Genomic DNA, 12,296 nt, shown 5'->3' on the forward strand with positions numbered 1-12,296 from the left:
GAAGCAGCAATGATTTAATAAGAGATAACCTAACGTGGTGCTTAAACCTCTGCAATGCACCTGACATATAAGAATGCCTTTGAGCCTCCCAACTACTCTGTGGATTAAGGGTATTAAGATACCCATTTTACAGAAGAGAAAAGCTCAGACTAAGTACCTTTTCCATTTCCACATAATAAATAGAGGTGGGAGTCACACAAATGTCTTCCTAACTCCACATCCAACTTCCTTCCTTCCCTCCCTTCTTTCCTTCCTTCCTCCTTCCCTTCCTTTCTTCCTTCCTTCCTCCTTTTCTTCCTTCCTTCCTTCCTTCCTTTCTTTCTTTCTTTCCTTCTTCCTTCCTTCCTTCCTTCCTTTCTTTCCATTTTAGGATCAATACTAAGTATTGGCTAAAACACAGAAAAGTGGTAAGAGTTAGGCAATGAAGGTCAAGTGACTGCCCCAGGATCATACAACTAGGAAGTGTCTGCCATCAGATTGGAACTCAGCACCTTCCATTTCCAGGCTGGCTCTCTAAATGACTGAGCCACCCAGCTGCCCCCTTATCCAGTACTTTCACCATTACTCATTGGTACCTTTTGGCATGTGCCAAATGTATCTTAGCATAGAATTCTAACATGGAATCTCCATGGAATTGCCGGCAGAAAAATTATTGCCAAGGCTATCGCCCTTCCCTTAGTTCTTTTTACTAGGTAGCAACAACAATGGCAACACTAATTCAGCCTTTGTGTAACACTTAAAGATGTATAAAGTACTTTACAAATATAATCTCATCTTATCCTCATAATAACCCTGGGAGGGTCAGTCACAACAGACTGACTATTTAAAGCTGGAATAGATGAAGTGATAGGTCATGTTGCCCAATGTCTTACACTATTGAGGAAACTGAGGCCCAGAGAAGGGAAATGTAGGACACCCAACAGTTGGCAAAGCCAGGTATTACACCAAAGTCTCGATCCCTGACGCCATGGCCTTTTACATGGCCTTTTGCTGCCTACTCCCAAACAGAACAGAATAAGCTTAAAACCTGGCTGCTGTTCCTCGACTCCATATCCAAACGGGGTTCTCGTCCCTCCCCCTTTTCCCATTACACTTCAGTAACATTTGCATCACCCCTTATACGTCCTTAGCTCTTACGAATGTTGATTGCTTCCTTCAATTATTTAGTCGTGTCCAACTCTGGGACTTCATGGACCGTGGCAACTTTAGCCATCGCTTCTTAAACGTCTACTACATATGGCGCAGGAAGGGCCCAAGAGGCTCCAGCCTCTGAACAGCACATCTATAATTGTCTAGAAGTTCAGAAGGGTCCAAGGCTGGACTTGAACATGTTAGAACACACCCAACAAGAGAAATTACACAACCTCTCTTTGAAGAGCTCCAAGGAGGGGAAATCCACCATCTCTGAAGGGAATCCATTATGGTCAAAGACTGTTATGATAGGTTTTCCTGGCAAATAGTATAAACTGGCCTCTTGGAAATTGCTACCCATCGGTCCTGGTTCTGCCCTCATGGGCCAAGCAGAACCAAGCTAATCCTTCTTCCACATAGCAGTGCACTTCCAGGACTTGAAAATAATCCTCCTCTTTATTGAGTTAAGCAGCGTTTTCTTTCAACTGATTCATATGAGGCAGGAGCTTAGAACCATTTTCCAGCCTGACTATTCTCTGTCTAGCTTCTCAATTGTTAGGAAGTCTTTTCCTAATTGGTAGGAAGTTTTCTCTTTACCCGGAACTGAGACCTTCCTCTCTAAAGACTAGTCCTCATTGGGCCTAGTTTGATCCTTGGCCGATAGGCTTAAGGAAAAATGAAATATCCTGAATTCAGATGTTTCTCGGTAGGTACCATGTCTCTTCTTGAGAGACCAAAGGCCTACTTCTATAAAAACTGCCCTATAATTTCTTCTCAGCCCTGGTCAGATTCACATTCTGTTTATTTCCTGTAATGGGCTAAAATGCATGAATACCCAAAGGATTGATTCCTTCTGTAAAATTATGCAATTATGCAGCAAAGGAACTGACCTCATTCCAATTAAAGGGAGGAAAAAAGCCAAATGATGTCACAAAATTCTAGAGCTAGAGGTGACCTAAGGCAACGGAATATTTAAACAACAAATTAGTGTTGTTATTATTATTGTTTTAAAATGGAAATTTCAGCAGAACTGAATCCCCTTGGCCCTGGAAAGTCTCTCCACTGTCCATCTGAACTTGAGTTATCACGTTCATCAAAGGAAGCTTCAAGCATTCTTAAAATGAGCCGAAAAAGACTTCTTGGGGAAAAAGGAGCAGAAATGTTGTGTCTGTAGTGATTTTGAGGCTTGAGACCTCATTAAATCTTTGGCCCAGAAAAACTGATGATTCTCTAATTTTTCATTTCCTTTTAAGACAATCTAGCTCAACCTGCTGAACTCAATATACACGTGTGCAAACTTTCTTAAAGTAGCTTTATGCCAAGGACTGGCACTCCTCTAGGGTGTAAAAGTAAGTTATCTGAGTCACTGCTTGGCCTCTAGGGAAGAAGGATGAAGAGCCTAATTCTATCATAGCTGCCAAGTCAATGAATGCTAAATTTCTTAAATCACATTTCATTCCACGGGATGACAACAAATCACTGAATTCTAGAGCTGGAAAGAGGCTGAGAAATTATCTCTGCCCATTTCGCAGATGAGGAACCCAGGGTCCATAGAGATTGAATGGCTTTTCTAAAGTGACTGGGATATTAAGTAGGAAAGCTTAGATTTGAACTTGAGTCCCTTACCTCTAACTTTGCTGCTAGCTCCAGTACAACATTCTTACTGTGATTAGAGAGAAATTTGATTAGGTCAAACTACAGTAACTCAATTCAGGCTCTCCTTTTTTTAAAAGAAAAGTTTTACCCCTACCCCTTGTTTTTGTATCTCCTATATCTCCTACTGTATCTATTTCCTTCTACTCTTTCCCAGAGTCATCTCATATTATAAAGAATAAAAAGAAAAGGAAAGAAAAGAAAAGGAAAAGGGGAAAAATTCAGAAGTTCAGCAAAACTAACATATTGAAAAAGTATGACATTATACACCATGTTCCACATCTGCAAAGAAACTGAAGGGGGACGATGAAGAGATGGAAAGAGATTATATTTTCAACATTTAGTGTCAGTTGCTGTATTGTTTCCATTTCCTCTCTAGTACCCATTGTATGTATTTTTCTTCCTCGTTCTGTTTCCTTCACTTGGCATTAGTTTTTATTGTGTTTCTCTATAATCATCATGTTTATCATTTCATCAGTGGGTTTCTCCTTGGCTTACAGTTCATTGTTACTGCAAGAAGTGCTGTCATGATTATTTTGGTGAAGAAAAAGCCCTTCTTTTTATCCTTGTCTTTGCTGGGGGATAAGCCTAGCCATCAGATCTCTGGGTCATAGGGCAGTGATATTGTCCAGAATGGTTGGATCCATTCACAAATCCAACAGCAAGCATTATTGTGCCTGCCTTTGCCCAGTCTCTCCAACAACAATCATTTCAATTTTCATCATCTTCACCAATTTGCGGGTGTGAGCTGAAACCTAAGGGCTATGTTGATTTGTATTCCTCTTATTATTTTTGATTCAGAGCGTTCTTTCAAAATAGTTTGATTGTCCTACAAAATGTTCATCTCCTTTAGCTACTCATCTATTAAGAAGTGGTTTTTGATATTAAAAATTTTCGTTAGTTGTCTACACATCTCAAAAATCAGACCTCTTTCAGAGGCATCCGATACAAAGATATTTTCCTCAGTTAGTTGACTTCATGTCTTCCTTTCTTAGTTGCATTCATTTTATTTCATTTTTATTTTCATCTCATATCTATATTTCACTTTATTCTTGATTTTACATCATCAAAATGATTATCTTTAGTAGTTGCTTCTATCTCACGTTTGGCTAAAAATGCACTTCCGAGGCATAGTTGTGAAAGTTATATCATCTGCTTCTCTTCCAATACTTTAATGGCAGGACCTTTAATATCCAAGTCACATATCCATTTTAAATGTGTGGTGGCATGCAGTAAAAGATGTTGGCCTGAAGCTCATTTCTACCAGTTTTCCTGGCAATTTTTGGTAGATGCGGAGTTCTTTCACAAGTGTGTTTTCAGCTTTACGGGTCGTTGAGTTCAGTCACTTCTGATTTTTCCTTGTCTAGTCTTCTCTACTAATGGACTCCTCCCACCTTTTTGAACCCATAACAAAGTTTGGGTGAACCACTTTATGATATCGTTCAAGGCCTAGATCCACTCTCCCCTTTTCAGTTCTGCATTTATGACATGTTTAATATTTTGGATCTTTTATTCCTCCCAGTGGATTTTATTAGGATTTTTGTCTAGATTTGTTCAGTACTCCTTTGGTGTCTTAACTTGAGTAGTCTTCAATCTGCAAGTGAAGCTTGATCATGTCTTCATCTTTATTTTAGTGGCATGTCGTAGCACTGATTATTTACAGTGTTCTTTGGTTTTTGAAGGTCCTATATTTAAGGTTGTTGAGGGTTCTTGGTCCATGATTTTAATGTATTTTGTAGATCTTTTGAGTGAGACATTCTATTCTTGCCGCCTGTGTTTTGTTTTTGATAAATAATTTGTCATCCTTTTGAGGAAAAGTTAGCTAAAGAATGCTTTTTTCTTAAACATGCTTTACTACTAAGAAAACACAAGGATGTGTTTGGAGTGTTTTCCATTACCTAAAGAATAAGGAAAAGAGACAGACTGCAAAGAATTAAGATTTCAGGGCATCTGTTGGCATTGCTGGCTGCTTCTCTGAAGCTCCTCTCTCAACATCTCAGTGGGTCAAATTTCTCATGTTTCTTGAGGGAGTGCTGTGTTGGGTACTCTAATGGAAATATTGAATTTGGATCTACAAGTCCCGAGTTCAAATCCCAGCTCTACTTTCTCATAGCTATGTGACTTGGGGCAAGCTGCTTAACCTTTCTTGGCTGCTATTTTCTCACCTGTAAGATGAGGTCTTGCTCCATGTTCTCTAAGCATCTTCTAGCCCTACGCCTTATGATCCCCAGCTTAAGAGTATATGGTTTTATGCAGAGCATCTAAATTAATATTCTTTTTTTTTTTGGTGAAGTCAGCAACGTGCCAGACATAGGGGCAGACAAAGTTTCTAACCGCTGCCTTAATACTTGGGTTTTGTAGAGGCAACTATGTGGCACAATGGACCAGCTTAGCCTGGATTTAGGAAGATACTCACTAGCTGTGTGACCACAGGCAAGTTACTTAACCTCTGTTTGCCTCAGTTTCCTTGTCTGTTAAATGGGGATCATAACTAGATCTACCTTCCAAAGTTGTGAAGATCAGATGAGATGAGATACTTTTTTTAAAAGCACTTAGCATAGTACCTTACATTTAGTATGTAGTATATAAATACTTATTCTCTGCCTCCCTCTCTCCTTCCCTCTGTTTTAATCTCTTCTTTCCCTGCTAGTAACTTAAACTGAAGAATACAAGGGAGAAATGGCAGGTATTAAGAAGACTTTGATTTTTATTGGCCAAACACTGAATGGTCCTCATTGAGACTGATCGATTTCAAGTTTGGAATCTTAAGTTTTAAGAAAGTTATGACAAAAGGGGCTATTCATGTAATATTGTAGCAGTGGTTCTATTTTGATAACTATATTCCAGTATAATTCATTGTTTTCCTTTGTTAGCCTGTGTATTTTATTTTATGTATTTAAAAACATTTGATGCCCTGAGAAGTGGTCCATATTTTCCATGACACAAGAAAGATTAAGATTCCCTAGAAGGGTGGAATGAGCTACGTCAAAGGAAGGAGGAAGAAACTCAAGTCAAAGCTGGACGGCCATTTATTGGAATTGACGTAGAAGAGTTGTGTTCCAGTATGGACTGGTCTCAGTAACTTCTTGGATCACTTCCTGCTCTGACCTGGGCTTATGGAAAAAAGACAGGAGAGGAAATTAGTGCTTCATAGTTGTCTTAAAGATTCCCACAGAGGCCCTGAAGACTTTGATGGCCATGGATGGCCCTGCCATTTGAGACTCTTGGAATCCATGTATTCTTTTTTCAGAAATAAGGAAATTTAGGCCATTCTTGCCCAAGTTCCTTCCCGTAATCCTGGGTGATCCTATGCCACCTGCTCCCTGAAAATTTTTAACCAGAAATGGATATGCATTCTTCTCTCTTTGTAGTGGGCTGCATTGGCTGTGTGACCTTCTTTCTAGATACTATCTTTGGTGTCACACATTGGCAACCACAGAAGTTGTGCATGGCATGTTTCTGTGGAACTCTGAAGTCTAATTTTGAACTGCAAAGTTGGCTACGTGAAGAATGACATACTGGTCTGGTGTGTGTGTGTGTGTGTGTGTGTGTGTGTGTGTGTGTGTGTGTGTGTGTGNATGAGTGTGTGTGTGTGTGTGTGTGTGTGTGTGTGTGTGTGTGTGTGTGTGTGTGTGAATTTTGTTTAACTTAAGCTCCGAGTAGGAAAAGGCAAACTTTATGTGCCCCCCTTCTGACGTGCTTCAGAATTGTTCTCTTGGAAAATATACAAAAATTTCATTAGCCTTGAAAGGACAAATTGTCTTTGGGGACTCTAGTGGTCTATTTCTACGTCAAGAAGAAAAGAGTACTCTAGCATTTTCCTAAGAATCAGACAGCAGTAATTTGGGGCTAGGTGAAAGCATGTTCTAAATTCTGTTCTGTGGTTCTGTTTATTTTTATATCCTATATCCCTGGGTTCAGAGGTGCTTGTTTAAAGACTTCAAACCTTTATATAGCAAAAGCATAGGATTCCGCGCTAATATCAATAGTTAACAGCTTGTTTTAGGGCGTCAGGGGTCTGTGGCTTGGGCTATATTTGTACTATCTGGGTGAAAACTACTTCCATTTATCAAAGTAAGAGGAAAAGGAGCTTTTGTGATGACAAAGAATTGGAAACCTAGGGGAATGACTAAACTGGAGAATGATCTATGAACGTGATAGAATTCTACTGTACCATAAAACGATGAAGGAGATGGTTTTAGAGAAATCTCAGAAGATCCATATGAACTGATGCAGAAAGGAGTGAATGGAACCAGGAAAAAAGTTTGTACAGTGACAACAATATTGTAAACATAGACAGCTTTGAAAGACTTACAAATTCTGATTGACACAATGACCAACCAACATTTCAAAGGACGCATGCAATCTACTGCTAAATGAAAAGGTGAAGGACTTAGATTACAGTCTGAGGCATCTTTTTTTCTCCTCTCTTCTCTGTTCTCCTTTCCTCTCCACTTCCCTTCCCATATGTTTCTTTCTTCTTTCTCTCCTCCTCCCTTCTTTCCTTTCTTTCCTCCTTCCCTTTCTTTTTTCCCTTTCCTACTCTCTTTTTCTTTCCTACTCTCCCTATTTGTCTGTCCGTCTGTCTGTCTGTCTGTCTCTCTCTCTCTCTCTCTCCCTCGCCAATACATTCATCTGTTTTGCTTGACTATGTATATATTTGTAACTTTTTTTGCCATCTCAATGGGGAGGTGATACGAGGGGACATAGGAGGGAGATAATTCAGAATTAAAATAAAATAAAACTGGATTTTCAAACGCCTACCTCCACCTGCTCAGACTGTAACCCATCTGTAACTAATCATCTTAGCAAGCTGCCCAAGTCTCAGAAAGGTTAAGTGGTTTGCCTGTGGCCATGCAGCTAACAAGTATCAGAGGCAGGGTTTGAAAGGCTGTCTTCCTGACCCCAGGTCTAACACTCCCTCTTCTATTCAAGACTGCCTCTTATTGTCCAACTTAGTATTATTAATGGTCTCATTCACTTAATTTTTCTCACTTTTATAGGAGTTTGCCAGCTCGTTAATAAGATGGAAGAGAATTCCAGCAAATTCAAACCTTTCAACCGAAACGATGAGCAGTTCCTGGAAGCTTTTGTCATCTTTTGTGGATTGGGAATCCAGAACACCCAAATGTATGAAGCAGTGGAAAGAGCCATGGCCAAGCAGATGGTAACTCTAGAGGTGAGCCTCCAAATGGTGGGGCTTGCTCATCGTACCTCATCTCATCTCATCCCATGGTGCTCTGCTTGGGACCCACTGCTATAATTTTTACCAGCTTTGTTTAGAAGTACACATTTGAGAGCAAGGACAAAATAGTAGCTTTGGACTTGAGATAGAGAATGGGGCAAGGAACTTGGGGAGGGTAGAATCCCCAAGGAGTCGAGGTGGGGAAGGGAGGAGAATATAGATAGCATAGGAGTGATAACCTGAGAAAGAACTAAGCATTAGAGGGACTAATGAGAACAAAGAATAATCTTATTAGGGGGTGTGAGACAGAAGGAAAGATGAAATTATAAAAGAGTATGATCAGATAAAGGAATTTCTAGGGGTAGCTGGGTAGCTCAGTGGAATGAGAGTCAGGCCTAGAGACAGGCGGTCCTAGGTTCAAATCTGGCCTCAGACACTTCCTAGCTGTGTGACCCTGGGCAAGTCACTTGACCCCCATTGCCTAGCCCTTATGGCTCTTCTACCTTGGCGCCAATACACAGTATTGACTCCAAGATGGAAAGTAAGGGTTTAAAAAAAAAAAAAGGAATTTCTGAGTTCCTATGGAAGTGGAAAACTATGGCAACTCACTGAGGAAGAAAAGAAAATGTATTGGTGGTTGTAGATAATGGCTACCAGAGTATGATTGAGTCATAAATGTGAATTGAATGAATGTAGAGATTACTGGCTGATGGGAGAGGGAGAGTCTAGAAGTGGTAATGGGGAGAAGTAGTATTTCTGTTCCCCCAATATATTGTGAGTTCAAGTAGATCCAGTGCTGGAGAAAGTGGCCAAGAAAGGTGGGTCATCAGGAGAGATGGGTCATCAGGTCCCAGTGAGGGCAAGAAGATGGAGGGAGGGAGGAGAAAGGAAAGCTAAATAAAATCTTGAGATTAACTTTGGGGCAGGAATTTCAGAGATCACAATGAAAGGGATGGACAGAGCAGAGTGGGGCATTGGGGGAGGGAGTATTGGTTGAGGGGGAGAGCTTTGTGAGGTGAGGAACTGGACACAGGTTAGTGCAGTGACAGATGGGGGTTCTGAATCACTGGGGTGGGGAAAGTATAATGGGATGGGAGTATACTGAGTGAGGAATGAATTTGGGCTGACTATGGTCCACAGAGGGCTAAGCAACTGAGGGTGGAGGAGGAGAAGGAGGAGAAGGAAGAGGCTGGGCAATAACTTGGTGATAGTCTGGGCCCTTCTTACAATGCAGAGGTTCCAGGACAGGACTCACCAATCACTGAGTTGGTCTCATTCTGGAGTTATCACCAGGGAAGGCAAGCAGTGAAGTGGAGGCAGAGCAGGCAAGTAGAAGAGCATTGACTAGTCGAATGTGCCCCAAAAAAGATAGTGAGAAGACTGGGCGTGTGGCATAAAAGAATCAGTTGAAAAAACTAGGTATGTTTAGTCCAAAGAATATTTGGGGAACAAATGGATATGATTTTGCTGCTGTTTAGTCATTTCAGTTGTTTCTGACTCTTTGTGACCCTCTTTGGGGTTTTCCTGACAAAGATACTAGAATGGTTTGCCATTGCCTTCTTCAGCTCATTTGACAGATGAGGAAACTGAGACAAACAGGGTGAAATGACTTGCCCAGGGTCACATAGCTATTAAGTGCCTGAGGGCAGATTTATTTTATTTTTAAATTTTTTAAATATTTTCCCATGCTTACATGATTCATGTTGTTTCCCTCCCCTCTTCCCTCCGCCTCCCGAGCTAACAAGCAACTGCCCTGGGTTATATGTGTGTTATCATTCAATACCTATTTCCATATTATTCATCTTTGCTTTTAGTTCAGGCTTTTAAAACCAAACCCCCACTTCATATACCCATACAAACAAGTGATAAATCCTGTGCGTTTCTTCTGCGTTTCTACTCCCACGGTTCTTTCCCTTGGTGTGGAGAGCATTCTTTCTCATAAGTGTCTGAGGAAAGATTTAAACTCTGGAAGATGAGTTTTCCTGCCTTCAGGCCCTGCTCTCTACCTACTGTGCCGCCCAGCTGTCTTCAAATATTTGCAGGGATTAGCTTTGTTTGGCCCCCACCAAGAGAGGACCAGGAATTGTGAATGGAAGTTGTGAAGAGCAGAACTAGGCTTGATAGCAGACTGTCTTCTCCCTTAGAGGCAGCGGATGCTTGAGGCTCTCCATCCCTGGGGGTGTTCAGGCAGAGGGTTCCTAATCCTCCACCAGGCATGCTTGATGGCAAGAAGACTTCCATTTAAGTACATGGTGACCAGATTCCCTCTGAGTTCCCTTCCCCTTTGGAAAGTCTGTGATTCTAATTCTGAGATCAGTAGAATTCAACTCCTAAACTTTATTTTTTTTGTCAACTCTTACCTTCCTTCTTAGAAAAGCAATAAGGGCTAGGCAATCAGGGTTAAGTGACTTGCCAGGGTCACATAGTTAGAAAGTGTCTGAGGTCACATTTGAACCCAAGACCTTCTGTCTCTATTCCCTACTTGGTTTAGTAAAAAAAAAAAAAAATCAGTGTACAAAAATTTCTTTTTTCTTCCCTCTCACTTTGCCCCCCACTAAAAAGGGAAATTCAACAAAACTGGTAACAAAATGCATAATCAAGTGAAACAAAGTCACACCGTGGCCATTGCCAAGAACATACACTCCATTCTACCTAGGCTGAGTCTCCACTGGGCGGTAGGTAGGCAGCGTGTTTCTCTGGGCATCCTTTGGACTCTTGATTGTTAAATATCTGAGTGTTTAAGTCTTTCATCCGCTTCTCTTTAGGAGTCACATGGTAAAGCTACAGAGGGCTAGAACTGGAAGCGAAAAGACCCAACGAGGGGCAGTGAGGTGGCTTGGTGGACAGAGAGCCAGATCTGAAGTTGGGAGGACCTGGATTAAAATCTGGCCTCAGACACTTTCTGGCTATGTGACCCTGGGCAAGTCACTTAACCCCAATTGCTTGGCCCTTATTGCTCTTCTGCCTTAGAACTGACACTTAGTATTGATTCTAAGACTAAAGGTATGGGTTTAAAAATAGAGACGTGAAGCCCTGGGTTCAGATCCCACTTCTGATGCTGCCTAGCCATGTAACTTTGGGCAAGCCACTTAACCACACTGGGCCTCAGTTTCCCCATCTATAAAATAAAGACAATACGAGTACCTCCTTTCAAAGGCTTGTTGCGAGCCTCAGAGGCAATCTTGTGGACGAGGTACCCTACAACCTTTAAGGTGCCACCAGGGTAAATGGTCTGACTCACTTAGCATGAACATTTATTAAGTTTTGCAGTTATTCAAAAGCAAACCATTATGCTGGGGGCTGAGCAGAGACTTAGGGAAGAAGTGAGCCTGCCCTCTGAGGACTTAGTCTAACAAGCACAGAGAGTTAGAAAACCCTAAAGCACAGGATTGGATGGCTATTAGATGGTATTCCGAGGTGTGAAACCATCAACCTTGCAAGCGCTAAGGAGGTGGCCCTGGCACCAACCAAGGATCTGAGCCACAGCCTGGCTGCCTCTCGGCAAAGCCAGGGCAAGAATTCAAGTCTCCCGGCTTTTTGGTGAGTCGCATTCATTTTTCTTTAGTCCACACTAGTCCATCATTCATCCATAGTCTGTTCTGATTTGAAGCTGACAGTCAATTCCTTTTATTTCTGAACTTGCCCAATGTGTGATTATGAGCATGATTGCATCGCCATTGTTCTTTATATCCCCATTTATATGGGAATGAGTGGCAGCAGTCACTCGGCAGATGCCCTGTGTGGATGAAGCCAGGAAGCCCCGTGTGCCCTCAAAGAGCCATTTAACTCTTCAGTGTTCAGGCAGTTCTTTTAAGATTCAATGTTGCAGAATTGGGGTTGCCCTTCACTGGCAGAGAAAGATTTTCTCACCCAGCAGAATTCCCAATATCCTTTTTTTTTTAAATCTTTATCTTCCATCTTAGAATCAATACTGTGTATTGGCGCCAAGGCAGAAGAGTGGTAAGGGCAGGCAATGGGGGTCAAGTGACTTGCCCAGGGTCACAGAGCTGGGAAGTATCTGAGGACAGATTTGAACCCAGGACCTCCCGTCTCTAAGCCTGGCTCTCAATCCACTGAGCCACCCAGCTGCCCCCAGAATTCCCGATATCAGGTCTATACAAGACTCATCCTGTCTGGAAAATGGCTCTGAAATAACTGTTTTATCCACTCTGAGAAAGGCCACCACCCTGGATTAATCAGCATGTACAAGAGATGGTGTTTTGCCATTTGGAGCACAGGGTTGCAAGATTAAGTAATTGTTGTTGGACAGTCATTTCAGGCCCATCCAACTCTTCATGATCCCATTTGGGGTTTCTTCGCAAAGATC

The 12,296-nt window shown here is 41.6% G+C and overlaps 1 protein-coding gene across 1 annotated transcript in view; it reads left to right on the forward strand.

Annotated features, from left to right (window-relative positions):
* The window catches only part of PDE5A (phosphodiesterase 5A), a 161,956-nt gene that overhangs the window by 96,560 nt on the left and 53,100 nt on the right, over positions 1-12,296 (forward strand). The window contains exon 10 of the mRNA XM_044680023.1: positions 7,788-7,963. Coding sequence (XP_044535958.1) covers positions 7,788-7,963 — 176 coding nt within the window. The remainder of the gene's footprint in view (positions 1-7,787; positions 7,964-12,296) is intronic.

This window comes from Gracilinanus agilis, chromosome 6 (assembly GCF_016433145.1).
Source record: "Gracilinanus agilis isolate LMUSP501 chromosome 6, AgileGrace, whole genome shotgun sequence".
Classification (NCBI taxonomy): domain Eukaryota; kingdom Metazoa; phylum Chordata; class Mammalia; order Didelphimorphia; family Didelphidae; genus Gracilinanus; species Gracilinanus agilis.